Source organism: Perca fluviatilis, chromosome 2 (genome assembly GCF_010015445.1).
Source record: "Perca fluviatilis chromosome 2, GENO_Pfluv_1.0, whole genome shotgun sequence".
In the NCBI taxonomy this organism is placed as follows: Eukaryota; Metazoa; Chordata; class Actinopteri; order Perciformes; family Percidae; genus Perca; species Perca fluviatilis.
Genome location: NC_053113.1, coordinates 4,441,077 through 4,461,339, shown reverse-complemented (window position 1 = coordinate 4,461,339; position 20,263 = coordinate 4,441,077). Strand labels below are relative to the sequence as shown.

Genomic DNA, 20,263 nt, shown 5'->3' with positions numbered 1-20,263 from the left:
AACACAAAAGCTAGCTCTGCTAACACTATATCTAACTCGGCCAACACAACAGCTAACTCTGCTAACACAACAGCTATCTCTGCTAACACAACTTCTAATCATGCTAACACAGCTAATTATGCTAACACAACAGCTAACTGTGCTAACACTATATCTAACTCGGCTAACACAACAGCTAACTCTGCTAAAACAACCGCTAACTCTGCTAACACAACAGCTAACTCTGCTAACACAACAGCTAACTCTGCTAACACTATATCTAACACGGCTAACACAACAGCTAACTCTGCTAACACAACAGCTAGTTATGGTAACACAAAAGCTAACACCTCTAACACAACTTCTAATCATGCTAACACAGCTAATTATGCTAACACAACAGCTAACTGTGCTAACACTATATCTAACTCGGCTAACACAACAGCTAACTCTGCTAACACGACAGCTAAGGACAGAGAAGAGGAGCAAGAAAGCTATGCTACGCTAAGCTAAGGACCAAAATGCTCCAAACCAAAAGGAAAATCCCACCAAAAGCTAGCACCATCTCCCTCCCACTCAAGAGAAGCTGTAGTAGAGTAGTAATGTAAGCTTCCTTCATACCCACAGTAGTTTAATTTCTAATTTCTACCTTAAGAATCAAAGGCTAGCCTGTGCTAACTTAACATAGCGTGCTAAGTAGCAGCAGAGCGGCAGTTAGGAACTGAAACATTGTTGTGATCTCCCGGGGGAGAGCCCTGCCTCCTTGTGATTGGCTACCCAACAGAAATTAAAAGTACACAGGCCAAGAAAACTTTCAAACATAAACAACTCAGAGAAAACCCAGAGGCCTTGACTGCTGATATATGCCCCTCAGGAGGAATTAGTAACCTACTACTGTACACGGACAGTACCGATGCGTGGCATAAAGCTATCTGTGCCCACTATGACCATCATAAGAAGAGAGGCATATACAGTGGGAGACAGATAGTCATCAAAGATGAAGACAAGGACAGCCCACCTCTCACTGTCAATGTCTACCATAATGGGACCATCATGTTTCAAGGCAATGAGACCAGTTTCAGCTCTGTCCAAGAGGACTTCAACACCATCAAAGCTCTGGCAGAGACTGAGAAACAGAGACAGGAGAAGATCAGCAGTGAGGAGAAGAGCTTCATCATCCCCACAGAGCAGCTACCAGGGGAAGAGCTGGAAGAGGAACAGCCTTTAGGGAGACCGTCCAGGGCGCATCAGTCAGCTGGACAGCAGAGTGTCCCAGATGAGAGAGAGTCTGTCTCTGCAGAGTAGAGCTGGTGGGCTGGAAGGAGCACAGCTTTCAAACAGACCTCTGAATCCACACAGCAGCTAGCGCCCGCCTTCCACACTGGCAGTTGAAATCCAGCTCAGCGACCCGGAGGTGTTAAGTTTCCTCTGGGTCAAGTACATGCGAATGGAGTCGAACCCGGGTCGAGCGAGTCGCGGTGCAAAATAATCGTGTCAGTTGAGATTAAATGGGTGCGTTCAAAAACATTGAACTCTTGTGAAAGGATCCTATCCGACAATTCAAGCGTTACTTTATGGTACTGATCAACAAACCTGCTAATGCTGGTGGTTAGCTAACAACCAGACATCAAACTATATGAACGTATATAAGCTATATCACATTTTAACCCGAGGGTGACATGTCAAGCGTCCTGGGCAGCTTTCTCCACACAGCTGACCTTTCTATTTCCTATCGTATAAGAGGGTTGAGAGATCGTTCGTCAGATCGATCAGTAATAAATCAACAATCTCAAAATATCATTCGATCAAATCATCAATCTGCGTCAGTTCATTCGAACCAGTTTTCGGATCAGATCGTCGATCTTTCAGTTTCAAATCATTTAGAACGTTAATCCATGTTCTTCTATTGACTTGTGTTCTTGTGTCCCTTTGAAACGTAATCTCGTGTTGCCAAAGTACTGTCCCAATACACAAGTTCGCATTTGCGCCAAGAACAGTTAAAATTCCCGAGTGTATTCTTGAACAGCCCATTTACCGAGGATACATCGGTTGTATACTTGTATGAACTTCGCAGCACCTGTATCCCAGCATTCATTTCGGCATTCAATGATGGTTGGATTCCCAGTACATAGACGGCCCAAAAACAGGACAATTTTAAAAGTTTTCACCATCTTATTCATCACTAAATTCACTTTTGAGAACATTTTAGGTGAGAAATGAAAGGTTTATATTTCGAATATAGGCAGTCTTGCGAAAATCGTTGCCGAATTGACAATTTGCTCCAAAGTTTTCTGAGTTTTCGGAGCTCCATAAAATGACGCGGCCGCGAGCTTGCGTCTGCGGGCGCAACGCTTGTTCGGCGCTCGACACACCCCCCACTCCGGAGATCCGCTGTAAGACCGGAGGACTTTTAGCCGGTCCCCGTAAATAAGAGGCTTTTATTTCGCCGTTTCGGATCGTTTGTGTAAATATCACAACACATGTGGTTAACTGTCTTTTCGGAGTTAAACTCAACAAGCACACAACAACTGTTCATTTATCATAAAGACTGAAACTCAACTTCTAATAAATCAGAAAACAAATACACCAAAAATATGAACTAACTACAAAATATAATGTAGGCTATAGCATATGGCATCATTTAAACAAGTCTCCCGAAAAGAAACGGGTGTATCTCATAGACTAATAATATACATCTATCTATATCTATCTATCTATGGTATATCTCTCCTCTGTGTTAGTGTGTGTGTGTGTGTGTGTGTGTGTGTGTGTGTGTGTGTGTGTGTGTGTGTGTGTGTGTGTGCAGGGCAGGTTCTAGCCCTTTGGTTGCCCTAGGCGAGATTGGGTTTTGCCCCCCCGGTCTCACATTGCCAGATCTCCACAGTGCTGTGTCAGTGATAGAGTAGGAATGTGTGTTCATTTTAGTCTCTATCTTCCATGTAAGTTAGATGGCACCAACATTTGATGATATGATGGTCCTAATCAGAACTGGTCTGGCAACCCAAAGGCCAGGGTTTGGTTTCCAGATCTGTGTGCATGGTGATTTATGTACGGACTTTTCCAGACGTCAACGGGAGAAATGAAATCGGGAACCCAAGGTCTCTCGGAGGAACTGTTGAGCTCTATAGGCGTGTTACACACCTGGGAGTTATGGTCACCGTCCTGGTTGGATTCATCCGGCTCAACACGCAGTAAAAACACCAGAAAACCTTTATTCAGAGCTGGAGGTCTTCAGACAGGAAGCCATGTTTGGGAGCGGTCTGTTTGGGTTCTGTCTGTGTGTGTGTGTGTGGGTGTGTGTGTGTTTGTTTGTGTGTGTGTGTGTGTGTGTGTGTGTGTGTGTGTGTGGTGTGCGTGTGTGTGTGTGTGTGTGTGTGCCTGTGTGTGTGTCTACCGTACCAGGGGTGTAACGTTACTCTAATGTTGTTCTTTTGCTTCTCTGCTGAAAACACTTCACAGGATAAGACCCATCAGGTCAGATAACGTTACATGTGATGTGGAGCAGAGCTAAGCTAAGCTAGCTCACATTTGGACTGCTCTGATTGGAGGGTTTCTCACGCTGCAGCTCCACCTGAAAGACCTCTGGGACACCGAGACATCTTAACGTGTGTAAAAGTTAAACAGAAAGACCACAAACACTCTCACAGTAACTTTATGCTTTTATTGTGAAAAAGAGACAGAACTCAAAACTAAACATGACACAAGTCAACGGCATTTCTACAATTTCATGATCACAGCTTCCATCTTTAAAGGACAGAAAGTGGAACAAGTTTACAATGTTACCAGGAATCTGTTCAATCATTCTGAATTATTTCATATAAAGTTCATTAATTAGTTTATAACAATAACCTGAAATATTTCTGTAGGTGTGATCCTGTACAGCAGCCAACGTCAACTGGCGCCAACAGCTTTTAGTCTGGCCCGCAGAATAATCACGAATTCACAAAATGTAAAGAAGACAAAATGCGTTCTGTTATTTATCATTTCAAGCATTTAGAGCAAAAACCCAGCCGCCTGTATTTAGATTTCTATTCACATGCCGGGATTCTGTACAGCGATGCCCGAGCTCCACCCACACCGCTGAGCCGAGATGTGTGTGTGTTAAAACACGCATCACCTGAATGTGAACGATACAGAGAGGATTACCAATGGCCGCTGGAGGCAGATGAACTCACGCTAGTCTCTTTTCTGTAAATAGGCTACAATGAAACCTTCGTGAGTAGAAAGTCAATATTTATCAATGCATCACCTGTGTAGACCGGCATCAACATGTAGAAAGCCATATTTCACTCTGCTCTGTCTGCTCTGTCCACCACGCTGTTTTACCCAAACACAGCTCTACTCTGCTAATAGAGAATTTTTACAAACAAACTAAAAGAAAAGCTGTTGGCTAGTCTAACAGTATCTTAGTTTGCACGTGAATGACGCGATCGGTATGTGTGAGTTCTTCATTCTTGATTATAATGATGCTGATGTTGTATTATTTTGCAACAGCATCTTTCATTGCAAATGAGGCATACATGACGAGTGCATAGCCTGCTTATCGGTCCATTCACCATTAAAGCTGGGCTTTTCCACCTCTTTGACAGTGACATGTTTACCTGACAACAACCATTTCTTTCTGCAAGCATTTTCCACCAATCAGGACACTGCATACAGAGGTGTCAAGTAACGAAGTACAAATACTTTGTTACCTTACTTAAGTAGAAATTTTGGGTATCTATACTTTACTGGAGTAATTATTTTACAGCATACTTTTTACTTCTACTCCTTACATTTTCACGCAATTATTTGTACTTTCTACTCCTTACATTTTAAAAATAGCCTCGTTACTCGTATTTCAGTTCGGTTTGTTTTCATTCCAGCTCGTCAGTCATCATTCAAAAAAACACACAAAAAAACTTATCCAAATCGCTCCATCCAGAGAAAGTGAATTTGATTGTGGTTGGATGAGAGGTATAAACATAGTTATTCTGACACCCTATTGGTCTGTACGCAATCCACAACACCTGTACAGACCCGGTGCTAATACGCCACCGGCGCCTTAACGACCGTTATCTACCGGACCGAATAGCAACACGGATTTCGGTGCCTTATTTAGGTGCCACTTAAATGAAATGAAAACGGACGTTAGAGGGAACTGAACATCGCCGCACGGGACGCTAGTTAACACTACAGTTGGAAGCAGGTTAGCCTAGCGTTAGCTAGCAGCTGGAGTAAACATGATAACATGCTGAGAGCTAAACGGTGTAAAAGTGTGTCTGTAATTCACTGGAGAGGAGTCTAACACCAGACTTTAATTCAATTCAATTCAATTCAATTTTATTTATAGTATCAAATCATAACAAAAGTTATCTCGAGACACTTTACAGATAGAGTAGGTCTAGACCACACTCTGTAATTTCCAAAACCCCAACAATTACAGTAATTCCATCAAGAGCAAGCATTAGCAGTGGCTATCGCGACAGTGGCAAGGAAAAACTCCCTTTCAGGAAGAAACCTCGGCAGACCCAGACTCTTGGTAGGCGGTGTCTGACGGGCCGGTTGGGGGTGTGATGAACAGTGGCGATAATAGTCACATTAGAGGTCACAGTGACGTCGAAGGTTATCGTGGAAGTTCATGTCATAGCAGGGCACATTGTGTCATACTGAGTAGTGCAGTCCCCTATACCGGATCCAGACTACTCTGTGCATAGGAACATCACTGCGGGGCGTTGCGGGATGTAGCGTGGCGCTGCAGAGCATGGGTGGATGCGGCGGATGCAGCAGGATGCAGCAGGGATGCGGCCGGATTTGTCAGAGAATCACAGAGCATAGCTCTGCGAAGAAGAAACATAAGGACTCCGGGGAGTAAACTCCCCAGAGCTAGATTAGTAACAAGCAATTCTGGGACAGGATGCATACAGAAGTAACAAGTAGAGAAGAGAGAGCAGCTCAGTGTGTCATAGGAAGGAAACAGCATCCCCTGCAGTCTAGAATTGTAATAGCATAACTAACTACGAGGAGAAGCAGGTGGGCCGGGTTAGGTGGACGCTGCAACTCCTCACTCCCTAACTATAAGCTTTGTCAAAGAGGAGGGTTTTCAGTTTACTCTTGAATGAGGCGACGGTGTCTGCCCCTCGAACCCAGACTGGAAGCTGGTTCCACAGAAGCGGAGCCTGATAGCTGAAGGCCCTGGCCCCCAGTCTACTTCCAGAGACTCTAGGAACCACGAGTAGCCCCGCATTCCGGGAGCGCAGTGCCCTAGTGGGACAATAAGGTACTAAGAGCTCTTCTAGGTATGATGGTGCTTGACCATTTAGAGCTTTGTAAGTCAGGAGGAGGATTTTAAATTCGATCATAGACTTCACAGGAAGCCAATGCAGAGAAGCTAATACAGGAGAAATATGATCTCTTCTCTTAGTTCTCGTCAGAACACGTGCTGCAGCATTCTGGATCAGCTGGAGAGCCTTAAGGGACTTATTTGGGCAACCTGATAATAAGGAATTGCAGTAATCTAGTCTAGAAGTAACGAATGCATGGACTAGTTTTTCAGCATCATTCTGAGACAGGATATTCCTGATTTTGGCAATGTTACGAAGATGGAAAAAGGCTATTCTTGAGGTTTGTTTTAAATGGGCGTTGAAGGATATATCCTGATCAAAAATAACTCCCAAATTTTTGACCGCAGTGCTGGAGGCCAGGGCAATACCATCCAGAGTAGCTATATCTTCGAAAACGGTTCGGCAGTGCGTTGGTCCTATCACAATAACTTCCGTTTTGTCTGAGTTTAACATCAGGAAGTTGTGGGTCATCCAGGATTTTATATCCTCAACACACGTTTGAAGTCTTGCTAACTGACCACTTTCATCTGGCTTAATTGACAGATATAATTGGGTGTCGTCTGCGTAGCAGTGATAATTAATTGAGTGTTTCCTAATAATATGTCCTAGAGGAAGCATATATAAGGAAAATAGAATTGGTCCAAGCACTGAGCCTTGAGGAACGCCATGGCTGACTTTGGCGTGCTTGGAGGGTTTATCGTTAATGTTAACAAATTGGGATCGCTCAGAGAAATAAGACTTAAACCATCTTAGTGCAGTTCCTTTAATTCCGACTAAGTGTTCTAATCTCTGTAACAGGATTGTATGATCAATAGTGTCAAATGCAGCACTAAGATCTAGTAAAACAAGAATGGAGACAAGTCCTTTGTCTGCAGCTGTTAGAAGGTCGTTAGTAATTTTCACCAGTGCCGTCTCTGTGCTATGATTCTTTCTAAATCCTGATTGAAAATCATCAAATAAACTGTTGCTATGTAGAAAATCACATAACTGATTAGCAACCACCTTCTCAAGGATCTTGGATAGAAAGGGAAGGTTAGATATAGGTCTATAGTTTGCTAAGACCTCAGGATCCAGGGTCGGTTTTTTCAGAAGAGGTTTTATCACAGCTATTTTAAATGACTGCGGTACATAACCAGTTAATAAGGACATATTGATCATATCTAGTAGTGAAGTGTTTACCACGGGTAACGCTTCTTTGAGTAGTAGCGGTTGGGATGGGGTCCAAGAGACAGGTAGATGGCTTAGCTGAGGATATCTTTAACATTAATTGTTGAAGGTCTATAGGATAAAAGCAGTCTAAGTATATGTCCGGATTAGTCGTTCGTTCTAGCGGTCCTGTATTTAAAGATGAACTGTTAGAAGTTGAGGGCAAAAGGTGATTAATTTTATCTCTAATTGTTATAATTTTATCATTAAAGAAGCTCATGAAGTCATCACTACTCAGAGCTAGAGGAATAGATGGCTCAGTAGAGCTATGACTGTCTGTCAGCCTGGCTACAGTGCTGAAAAGAAACCTTGGGTTGTTCTTATTTTCTTCTATTAGTGAAGAGTAATAGTCTGATCTGGCTTTTCTTAAGGCCTTCCTATAGGTTTTGAGACTTTCTTGCCAATCCAGACGGGATTCTTCCACTTTGGTGGAGCGCACACTTACCCTCGAGGGTTTCGAGACTTGTTTCAATCTTGCGAAGTTTGTTCGTTATACCAAGGAGCTGTTTTCCTTCGCTTCATCGTCTTCTTTTTGAGAGGAGCGACAGAGTCAAAGGTCGTCCGTAGGCAAGTCGCAGCACCGTCCACAAATGCATCAACCCGAGAGGGACTGAGGTTAACATAGAGGTCCTCTGTTATTCTAAGGCACGACATAGAGTCAAATGCTGTTGTAATATCTTCCTTAAATTTAGCTATAGCACTGTCAGATAGGCATCTAGTGTAGAAGCCATTATCTAGTTTAGTATGGTCAGGTAGCAAGAATTCAAAAGTAATTAAAAAATGATCTGATAATACCAAACTCTGCGGAAATATTATTAAATCCTCAATTTCAATACCATATGCCAGCACAAGGTGTGGTTAAAACAGTGCGTCGCCTTGTGCACAGTCTGACTGAAACCAATTGAATCCAGTAATGTGTTGAAAGCAGTAGTAAGGCTATTGCTGTCAACGTCCACATGGATATTAAAATCACCTACAATAAGTACTTTGTCTGATTTAAGGACTACACATGATAAAAACTCTGAGAATTCAGATAAAAATTCAGAATACGAACCTGGAGCTCGGTAGACAACAACAAATATAATTGGCTGTTCTGATTTCCGTGTTGGATGTTGAAGATTAAGAACAAGGCTTTCAAAAGAGTTATAATTCAGTTTGGGTTTAGGATTAATTAACAGGCTTGAATCAAATATGACTGCAACTCCCCCTCTTCATGGCCCAGCCATGTTTCAGTAAGACAGAATAGATCAATTTGATTATCAGATATCAATTCATTTACTAGTACTGCTTTAGAAGACAGAGATCTGATATTTAGTAATCCACATCTAATTTTCGTCTCCTTTTCTATCATTGCAGTGGTAGTTTTAATTCCAATTAGGTTGTTAAGTATTGCCCCTCTATTCACCACTTTGTGTGGTCTGTTGTTGATTATAATTGGAATAGTACTAGTACTACATGTTACTGGAATAGTACTAGTACTACACATTACTGGAATAACACTAGTACTACATGTTATCCTGCAGAAAACATTTTCAGATTCATCCACTTGTATAGTGCTATCAGGATCAATGCCTGGGGGACATGAATCTGTGATATTTTCAACATAATGTCAATACTTGCCTTTCAGTGTGGTCGTTATGTTGTCAGATAGCATCCTGGCTCCGTGTCGGTTTGGGTGGAGACCATCAAGCTTCAGCAGGTTGGGCATCTCCCAGAACAGGTTGAAGTTGTCGACATAGGGAATGCTCAGGGAAGTGCAGAGTGGTTCCAGCCAGGTGTGGAGCCAGAACAGTCTGGACCATCTCTCCGCACCCTTCCTGTATGTAGGTAGAGGCCCAGAGATGACAATCCGCTTACCTGTACCCATCAGGGTGGAGAGGAGAGTGGTGAAGTCTTCCTGGAGTGCTATCGACCGTCTCGCTCTGATGTCGTTTGTGCCCACATGCACGATGATGTTGTCGCCTGGCGCCTGGGCGAGGATGCCGGGGAAGTTTGTGCTGGATGTCACGGACCTTGGCACCGGGAAGCAGTAGACCTTGGAGGGACCGCTAGGTAAAAGGGGGAATGTGGAGGTCCCTTACCATGGAGCTTCCGATGACCAGCGTGGAGGTTGATGAGTCCCGAGGGGGAGAGTCCGCCCTCCAATGGGCGTCGACTGTGTGGCTGGACCAGGATGAGCTGCGTGGGGACGGTGGCAGAGAAGGGAACTCCCTGTCGTTCGTCAGAATGCTGTAGCGGTTTTCTAGTTGTAGGGGTTGGGCTGGGGCTGAGCGTTGTCCTGACCGCCTGCTCTGGTGCTTGCTTACACGCCATGGCTCCGGCTGGTGTGGAGTGGAGCTGGTCAGCAGAGCTGGCTGGGTCTTTGGCAGAAGCGGGAGAGACAACAGGGACAGAGGTTTGTTAGTGCGTAGGTGGGTAAGTGGTACGAGCACAGTGGGCAAAGGAGTGGGGAACATCAAAATATGGGGGAGTGGGGAAACTTTCCAATGATAATGGAGTGGACATCATTCACTTGCCTTGATCTGGGTGGGGGTATTAGATATTCCGTACTTCACTATCTTCTGGCTGAACAGGAGGCACCGAGTCACAGCCAGGTGAACAGCTGAGGGGGGCATCGTGTAGCTTGCTAGTTTAGCTAGTAGCAACGTTGATGGAGGGTTCTCCAAAAACCAAAAACCTTCACAAAATTCGAAATACAATGCAGGTGCTCCTGCTTGTATTAGCAAGCTGTGGATAGCTCGTTACTGTTACCAAAATATGGAATAGATTAGATTTCCCAAGAGGCAAAATCCTGAGTGGTTCGCTTAACTCCCGCTAGCAGGCAGGCTAACTAGCCGTTAGCACAACAAATACCTAGACGTTAGCTAACGGAGCTGAGGAAAGTTTTGCAAACAACGGAGAAACTGCGGCCAGACAGGTCCGGTTAAAATACAGCTAAACGGTGTAATTAGTGACTGTATTTCGTTGTGGAGGACTTAAAATCGCAAGACGTTAAGCGTCTGCCGTTATCGTCTGTAACAAGAAACAAGAAGTCAGGAGGAAACGGAAGTGACGTTCACCAATACTGATGTGAGAGGGACAGAGGCAGGGAGTGATCAGGAGGAGGCAGATCATTTTAGAAACCGGAAAACTTTAGCTGCCGTTGTCTGAAAAACACAGAAGAGATGTAGCCTACGTGTCACCTTTTTCAGCCCTTCTGAGTTTGCAGGTATGATTTTAATATAACATTATTATAGTCATATGATTTTGTCCCCGCGTCTTAGAGTTAAGCTGTTGTCCTTAATGACATCCCCCCCACCTTACATCAGGGGTCTTGAACGTTTTTTTAAGCCAAGGACCCCTTAACTTAAAGTGATCTGTAGCAGGGACCCCCTACTACCTAATGTATGAAAATAAGTTGCATATTAAACTGGGCCTACAATAACTGTTAGGGTAACCTAAAGCCTTCTTACATACCTTTTTTTCATAAGTTATTAAAATATTAATTGTTGGGATAATTTCTTAAATCATATTTTAATGTTACATATGTGGCACAGTAAATCTAGGATTAACTGTATCTGTGGGCTGATATCTTAGTGACTACCTTACCTATAGGCCAGTAAGCCTATCATCAGTGGGAATTTATATTTGCTAATAATATGTTGGAATTATGTTTATTTTTATTTTTTTTAAAGACTCAAAAATGTACAATAATTTGGAAGCCCCCCTGCAATGACTCTGAGGACCCTCTGTTGAAGATCTCTGCCTTACATTACTTTTACTTTTATACTTTAAGTAGTTTTAAAACCAGTACTTTCACACTTTTACTTAAGTAAAAAGCTTGAGTTGATACTTCAACTTCTACAAAAGTCTTTTCAAACCCTAGTATCTATACTTCTACTTGAGTAATGAATGTGAATACTTTTGACACCTCTGACTGCATACTACAATAATGTTTCCATAACGACAGACTTTAACCATCACTCCTCAGTGAACTGCCTCCGAGTCTGAGATCATTTTCTAGTTAAAGAGCAAGTTATCATTATGGAGTTTCCATGTTTTCTACGGGTTTTCTCACACTAATACATGTACAAAATAAATAGTATTAATTCAGTAAGAAAGTGAAGATTTCTAACAAGAATAGACGTATTAGGTATAAATTCATTTTATTTCCTTTATTTGAAAGTCCGTCCCCCACAGTGTCTGCTTAGAAACATTCTGGCCCTTGAAAAAATTGTAGTTGACGACCCCGGTGGTACAGACTCAACTGATCAGCAGTGAGAAACAGGAGGACACTCTCCGTCCTGCACAGGACTCAGAGACACTGAGGAACCAGAACCGAGCCAGAACCCAGGATAGACAGGCTGAGTGAATGTGGTGTTGAAGGTGTGGAGGTGGATCAGTGAGTCAGAGGAGACTGTGTAGAAGGACAGAGAGCCAGCAGGACAGTCAACATACACTGCTACTCTACCAAAGACAGAGGAGGAGGAGATGTCTGCTACTCTACCAGAGACAGAGGAGGAGGAGATGGATGTTTCTCTCTTATTGTGCCAGACAGAGTAACGACCATCAGAGCAGTCCAGACTCCAGGACTGATCATTCCATCCAAACACACAGTCAGCACTGTCTCCTCTCCTCCTGATTCCTCTGTAACTCACTGATATATCAACATCTCCTCTCGTCTCCACCTCCCAGTAACAGCGACCAGTCAGACCATCTCTACACAGCAGCTGAGGACAGTAGTTAAACCTCTCTGGATGATCAGGATATGACTGATACTCCTCCACACGTGTCACCTTCCTGTTGTTGTCAGACAGTTTGAGTTTTTTGTTCACTGTGTTTGTGTCCAGTGTGAGTTCACAGGAATCTGACAGAGAGAAGGAGACACAACACAGCTGCAGTTATTAACCAATCAGCACTTTGATGATGACATCAGAGGGTTGGATGAGTGATGTCACAGTTTGATGAATGAAATTAAAAACACACTTACATCTCCATGGACCTGGGGTCAAATATCTGACTCCAGCAGGCTCCATCCTGAAAGGAGGAGGGGGGGGGGCATTACATCACTCAGAAAGAGAGAGAGAAGAAGAAAAGTAGACATGTTCTCTGTGTGTGTGTGTCTGTCTTTGTGTGTCTGTGTGTGTGTGTATGTGTGCCTGTCTGTGTGTGTGTGTGTGTGTATCTGTGTGTGTATCTGTGATGTGTGTGCGAGTGTGTGTGCGTGCGTGTATGTGTGTATCGTACCTGTGTGTGTGTGTGTGTGTCGTACCTGTGTGTGTCTGTGTGTGTTTGTGTGTGTATCATACCTGTGTGTGTCTGTGTGTGTCTGTGTGTCGTACCTGTGTGTGTGTGTCTGTGTGTGTGTGTGTATCGTACCTGTGTGTGTCTGTGTGTGTGTGTGCGTGTGTGTGTGTGTGTCTCTGTGTGTGTGTGTGTATCTATGTGTGTCTGTTTGTGTTAGTGTGTCTGTGTGAATCTGTGTGTCTGACTGCGTGCGTATGCGTGTGTTTTTGCCTGTGTGTGTGTGTGTGTCTGTGTGTGTGTGTGTGTGTGTGTGTGTGTGTGTGTGTGTGTGTATCGTACCTGTGTGTGTGTGTGTCTGTGTGTGTGTGTGTGTGTGTGTGTCTTTGTGTGTCTGTGTGTGTTAGTGTGTCTGTGTGAATCTGTGTGTCTGACTGTGTGTGTATGTGTGTGTGTGTGTGTGTGTGTGTGTGTGTGTCTGTGTCGCTGTCTGTGTGTGTGTGTGTATCGTACCTGTGTGAGTGCGTGTGTGTGTGTATGTTTGTGTGTGTGTGTGTGTGTCTGTGTGTATCTGTTTGTATGTCTGTGTCTATGTGTGTCTGTCTTTTTGTGTGTGTGTGTTCATGTGTGTGTCTGTGTGTGTGTATATATTTGTGTGTTTGTCTGTGTGTGTGTGTGTGTGTGTGTCTCTGTGTGTGTCGCTGTCTGTGTGTGTGTTTGTGTGTGTATCTGTGATGTGTGTGCGTGTGTGCGTGCGTGTGTGTTTGTATCGTACCTGTGTGTCTGTGTGTGTGTGTCGTACCTGTGTTTGTCTGTGTGTGTGTGTATCGTACCTGTGTGTGTCTGTTTGTGTGTGTGTGTGTCTGTCTTTGTGTGTCTGTGTGTGTTAGTGTGTCTGTGTGAATCTGTGTGTCTGTCTGTGTGTGTGTGTATGTGTGTGTTTGCCTGTGTGTGTGTGTGTGTGTGTGTGTGTGTTTGTGTGTGTATCTGTGATGTGCGTGCGTGTGTGTTTGTATCGTACCTGTGTGTCTGTGTGTGTGTGTATCGTACCTGTGTGTCTGTGTGTGTGTGTGTATCGTACCTGTGTGTCTGTGTGTGTGTGTGTATCGTACCTCTGTGTGTCTGACTGTGTGTGTATGTGTGTGTTTGCCTGTGTGTGTGTGTGTGTGTGTCTCTATGTGTGTCTGTGTCTGTCTGTTTTTGTGTGTCTATAGGGCTCTCAAGTTTTGAAGACAGGCAAGAGTGACACTCTCCCAAAAAAAAAAAAAGATCATAGATTGGTGGCAGGTTGGACAAGTCGCAGGAGTAGGGGTGTTTCATTAATATTATTATTAGTGTTTTTGTTGTTATTATTAAATAAAGTAGGCTATTTATTCAATTTCTGCATGGTTACTTATGATAATGGAGGGGTCTGGGGGTCCTCCCCCAGAAAATTTTGAGCATTAAACTCTTCATTTCCTGCATTCTGGTGAATTTGTATGCACCTATTTATACCTTTTTCTGAATCAATTTATGCTGGAAATCTTTATGTAAAGGTAAACATAGATTAAAATCCAAATATAAAAACATAATGGAATATATGGCAGTAAGGCTCTGGCATTCTGTATTGCTTTCATCTATTTATTCTCCTGTAGATCGACATTTCTAATTATATCTGAGTCAGCACACATGTAGCCTAGCATCATTTACTCTTCCCTTTTCTTTTGCATCTTTTGTTGAGAAAGTAACCTCCTTAAATGTGCATATGACAATTATTCACCTCAATGATAAATTAATTCATTTTAATGAATTAATAACCCCCTGGACTGTAATATGATTTGTTAGAGCAAGATTTCTGCTCATGTTCAAAACTTTGTGCACATTGAAAATATATCTTTTATCTGAGTTTTGGAGGAGTCGTGATACTTTGAGAAAAATAAAGTTATAATAGTCAGTATATTTCAGAAAATAATCTACCTGCACCATAATCTGCTGTGCATTACGTGATTGCTCTGCTGACAGACACAGAGCCCCGGTTGGGTCTCTGGTCTCTGAATGAGCAAATATTTAGGGAAGTGTCTGTATGCTTTGCTTTTTTTTCATTGGTTGCTGCATTAAATCTTACCCATATAAAATAGTGCTATTTTCTGATTGGCTATTGTGTAGCCCCTTTCTTTTTTTGTTTGGCTGATAAGTGGCAGGCTCGACTTAGACATTACAAATGTAAGCTACAAGCCGTGGCTTGGTCACGGTCTATGGGCTTGGTAGCGTTGCATTTCCCCTTACTCGTTTCCTGGTTCTATTTCTCCATAAACAACATGAAATCAAGGAGAGGGTTAACTTTTCCTGCTACACATTTCCCACCGTGGTCAGAAAGAACAGGAGGAGACACCTTTTGTTTCTCTCACTATCACTCTAGAGTCGGTACTCGCTCCAAAGATAATCGCCGTCACTCTCACTTCTCCTCTACCACACACTCCCCCACACAACACATGTGGCTCGCGTACGCACAAACCAGCGCCGCAAGCATAAACATCAGGCCAATGTATAGACTACTGCAAGAGCTCTGCGTGGAGCCTCCGCACAACTGTAAAACGTCCAGACGTGCTTGATTCCTGCCGGTTCCATAGTGAGAGCGGTGCAGCCAGAGAAATTTTGGGCGCTGCAGCATATTCAATTTATTATAAATAATTTTTACGCGTGAGAAATACAATGTGTGGCGGGAGTGCGTGACAAAAGACCGAAATGAGTGACTGTCACGCTCAATGCGTGACACTTGAGAGCCCTGTGTCTATGTGTGTTAGTGTGTCTGTGTGAATCTGTGTGTGTGTATGTGTGTGTGTTTGCCCGTTTGTGTTTGTGTGTGTGTGTCATACCTTTGTGTGTGTGTCTGTGTGTGTGTCGTACCTGTGTGTGTGTGTGTGTCGTACCTGTGTGTGTGTGTGTGTGTGTGTGTGTCGTACCTGTTTGTGTGTGTACGTGTGTGTGTGTGTGTGTGTTGTACCTAGGGTTGGGTACCGAAACTCGGTGCCAATAGGGAACCGGTGCCGACGTAAACGGTAGTAACGAGACCGAATAAGAACGAAAGTTTCGGTGCCTCATTTCGGTGCTCGACTTTACACTACACCTGACAGCATGTAACGTTAGCCTACCTTTAGCTAGCAGCTGGATTAAACACCAGTAAAATGTTGACAGCTAATGTTAAACAGTGTAAAGTGTGACTGTATTTCACTGTGGAGGACTTCAACAGCGGATGTAACAGTCTGCTCTGCAGCACAGCAGCAGCTGCCGTTGTCGCAATTCATAGATATACAGTATGTTTATATGGTCGGAATTAAACAACACAGATTCACTTAAAACAGGTAGCCTCGTGGTGCATTCACAGTAATTGTAAAATACCCTTTTCCCATCTGGGGTTCAACAGCAATTTACTGGTGAAATAAGTTATTGTTATAGTTATTACATTATTATTAAATCTTTAATGTTGACCATGGCCTTAGCAATAAACAAGTCACTGACTGTTGTTTACTACCCTTATTTTTTCTTCTTCTTTTTTTACTTTATTGAAAAGTACCGGTTCAGGCACCGTTTAGGCACCGGCACCGTTTTAAAAGTATCGATTTAGCACCGGAACCGAAAAAAAAAAAAACGATACCCAACCCTAGTCGTACCTGTGTGTGTGTAGCACCTGTGTGTGTGTGTCGTACCTGTGTGTGTGTGTGTGTATGTGTGTCGTACCTGTGTGTGTATGGTTGTCATGGTAATGGTGCCTGTTTCTTGTAAAGTAACTAGCGTTACAGAAGGCTGTAGTCTTGCGCTGAAGTCCTCAGTTGTAGCAGGAAAAGATAAACAGATCGGAGCGTAGTGTGTGAAGAGTGAAGAGCGGAGGTGTTCACAAGAGAAGAAGCTTGGAGTAACGTAACTATGGCGATAGAGCTAGCCTTCAGTAACGCTATTACTGTACAAGAAACAGGCATCATTTGGTCTGTTTCCATAGTTACATAGTCACTGATAGGACCACTACAGTTACCTTAATTACCTATTTATGAGGGGGGATAAACTTCTGTGTGTGTGTGTGTGTGTATGTGTGTGTGTGTGTGTGTGTGTGTGTGTGTATCGTACCTGTGTGTGTCTTTGTGCGTGGGTGTGTGTGTGTGTGTGTGTGTCGTACGCCCACCTGTTCTCCTTTAACCATGCTAACACAACAGCTAACTCTGTTAACACAACATTTAAGCATGCTAACACAACAGCTAACCCTGCTAACACAACATTTAACCATGCTAACACAAGAGATAATGCTGCTAACACAACATTTAAGCATGCTAACACAACAGCTAACTCTGTTAAAACAACATGTAACCATGCTAACACAACAGCTACCTCTGTTAACACAACATTTAAGCATGCTAACACAACAGCTAACCCTGCTAACACAACAGCTAACGCTGCTAACACAACAGCTAACTCTGTTAACACAACATTTAACTATGCTAACTAAGGGTGTGACGAGATCTCGTTTTACGAGATCTCGCGAGATCTCGCGTGACGAGATTTCTCGTCGAGGTGAAAAGAGTGAAAGAGTGACAGACAAGACGAACACAATATGTAAACATTGTAAGAAAGAAATGCCGTACTACTAACTACTGCACCCGCGAGTCGCGGGTGCAGTAGTTAGTAGAGAGCTGTGGTGGTGCTGTAAGTGTTTTTGCATAGTGCTCGTGTTAGCCGCGGTATACGGCATTTTTTTCTTACAATGTTTACATATTGTGTTCGTCTTGTCTGTCACTCTTTCGCTGTTTATTATTTCCGCAGGAAAACCAAAATGTTGCCACACAAATGATTTAAAAGTGGCAGGGGGATCTTCAATAGTAACATCACGCTGACATCACATCGCCTCACGAGACAACTTTTCACCTCGACGAGAAATCTCGTCTCGTTCTCGTGAACCCAATCTCGTGATGTGTCTCGTCTAGTGGAGTAAGCGTCTCGTCACACCCCTAGCTTGTAACCTTGGTTCTCTGAGTAAAGACTATTTTTCCCAGTCATATTTCTTAACTGAAGTTTTCTTTAAATTAGTGTTAAAATCGCGTCTCGCTCTCGTGACCCCAATCTCGTGTCTCGTCTTGTCTCGTGAGCGAGTGTCTCGTCATACCCCTAATGCTAACACAACAGCTAACTCTGTTAACACAACATTTAACCATGCTAACACAACAGCTAACCCTGCTAACACAACAGCTAACTCTGTTAAGACAACATTTAACCATGCTAACACAACAGCTAACCATGCTAATACAACATTTAACCATGCTAACACAACATTTAACCTTGCTAAGACAACAGCTAACTCTCTTAACACAACATTTAACCTTGCTAACACAACAGCTAACGCTGCTAACACAACAGCTAACCATGCTAATACAACAGCTAACCCTGCTAACACAACATCTAATGCTGCTAACACAACAGCTAACTCTGTTAACACAACAGCTAACCCTGCTAACACAACAGCTAACAATGCTAACACAACAGCTAACTCTGCTAACACAACAGCAAACCCTGTTAACACAACAGCTAACTCTGTTAACACAACATTTAACCATGCTAACACAACAGCTAACGCTGCTAACACAACAGCTAACCCTGTTAACACAACATTTAACCATGCTAACACAACAGCTAACGCTGCTAACACAACAGCTAATGCTGCTAACACAACAGCTAACCCTGTTAACACAACAGCTAACCCAGCTAACACAACATCTAACCATGCTAACATAACAGCTAACCCTGCTAACACAACAGCTAACTCTCTTAACACAACATTTAACCATGCTAACACAACAGCTAACCCTGCTAACACAACATTTAACCATGCTAACATAACAGCTAACCCTGCTAACACAAAATTTAACCATGCAAACATAACAGCTAACCATGCTAACACAACAGGTAACCCTGCTAACATAACAGCTAATGCTGCTAACACAACAGGTAACCCTGCTAACATAACAGCTAACTCTGTTAACACAACAGCTAACCATGACTTCTCTTCTCTCATGGCCGCCAACCACGGGCATGATACCCGGCTGACAACCAAACTACCCGAACTAAACCCTCCACCAACTAATAACTAACCACCACACAACCTAATAAACACATACACAACCTAATAAACACATACACAACCAAATAAACACATACACAACCTAATAAACACATACACAACCTAATAAACACATACACAACCTAATAAACACATACACAACCTAATAAACACAACCTAATAAACACATACACAACCTAATAAACACATACACAACCTAATAAACACATACACAACCCCAAATACACAGAAACACAAAGATAGAAACTCACACGCTCCTGAGACTCACTCTGCACACACACTCACATAGAGAGAGAGAGAGAGAGAGAGAGAGAGAGGGGAGAGAGAGAGAGAGAGGGAGAGAGAGAGAGGGAGAGAGAGAGAGGGAGAGAGAGAGAGAGAGAGAGGGAGAGAGAGAGAGAGAGAGGGAGGGAGATAGAGACAGAGAGAGAGGGAGAGAGATTTTTTGATTTTTAAAGGAACATTATTTAATCAATGTTCCCTCCTGTTAATTACAAAATAAACTGTTCAACAGGCCAATAAATACATACAGACATAAACACTCAACTACATGACATCATCTCCTGAGAGAAGAGGAGCTGGTCTCCTTCTACAGAGCACAACACATCACCATAGGCCCAGATCACCCTGAACTCATCCACATCCTTCATCTCTGCATAATAATTAAAATCAATCCTGATTTTGGCTTTCACCATCCGAGCAAACAGGAGATTTACATTAATATCAACAGAGTCATCCACCTTCCTCTTCCTACTCACATACACCGCCATCTTTGATTGGCCCAGGATGAAATTTAACAACTGACATTTATATTTAGCAATTTTACTATACCTGAACCCAAGGATGAACATGTTTTTAGAGAAGACCTCCCCTACCTTACTGAACAGCTTCTCCAGCAGCAAGAACAACGGAGGCAGACGCACACACTCACAGTAACAATGAAACACAGTTTCTGTCTCATCACAGTAGGGACATGTATCACTAGCACCAGGACTAATGACAGACAGGAACTTGTTGACTGCCACTATCCCGTGTAGCACCCTCCACTGAAGGTCAGCTACTCTTTTTGTTAACGGGGGCTTATATAAACTCCTCCACGCAGGCTGGACATCAGCCGCCCAACCCAGATGCCCTCGCCACGGTGTGTCAACCCGTTGGTGGAGCTTACTTTTATTTAAACACAGCACCATCATCTTATAAAAACCCTTCCCTTTCGCCTCTTTCATGTCCAAAGTGCAGTGCTTTACATTTAAAAAACAACCAACAAAGTGATCCAGACATGGACGGACACATAAATCAGGGAAGGAGTCCTCAGTCTGAGGTGTGGTCAGACCACCAGTATATTGCTCCAACATGATGGATTCATGTCCGGACAGTTTGTGCTTCCAGTAATCCAACAGTTTGGTGATGATCCTGACGGATCTCACCC

At 43.2% G+C, this 20,263-nt stretch overlaps 2 protein-coding genes across 2 annotated transcripts in view; both read right to left on the bottom strand.

Annotated features, from left to right (window-relative positions):
- Nucleotides 1-20,263, bottom strand: part of LOC120571647 (protein NLRC3-like) — a 615,005-nt gene that overhangs the window by 391,236 nt on the left and 203,506 nt on the right. The window lies entirely within an intron of this gene.
- The window catches only part of LOC120570718 (NACHT, LRR and PYD domains-containing protein 12-like), an 80,762-nt gene continuing 72,008 nt past the window's right edge, over nt 11,510-20,263 (bottom strand). Inside the window, exons 15-16 of the mRNA XM_039819208.1 lie at nt 12,478-12,524; nt 11,510-12,354 (exon numbers count right to left, since the gene is read on the bottom strand). Of these exons, the coding sequence (XP_039675142.1) occupies nt 11,759-12,354; nt 12,478-12,524 (643 nt within the window). The 3' untranslated portion in view covers nt 11,510-11,758. The remainder of the gene's footprint in view (nt 12,355-12,477; nt 12,525-20,263) is intronic.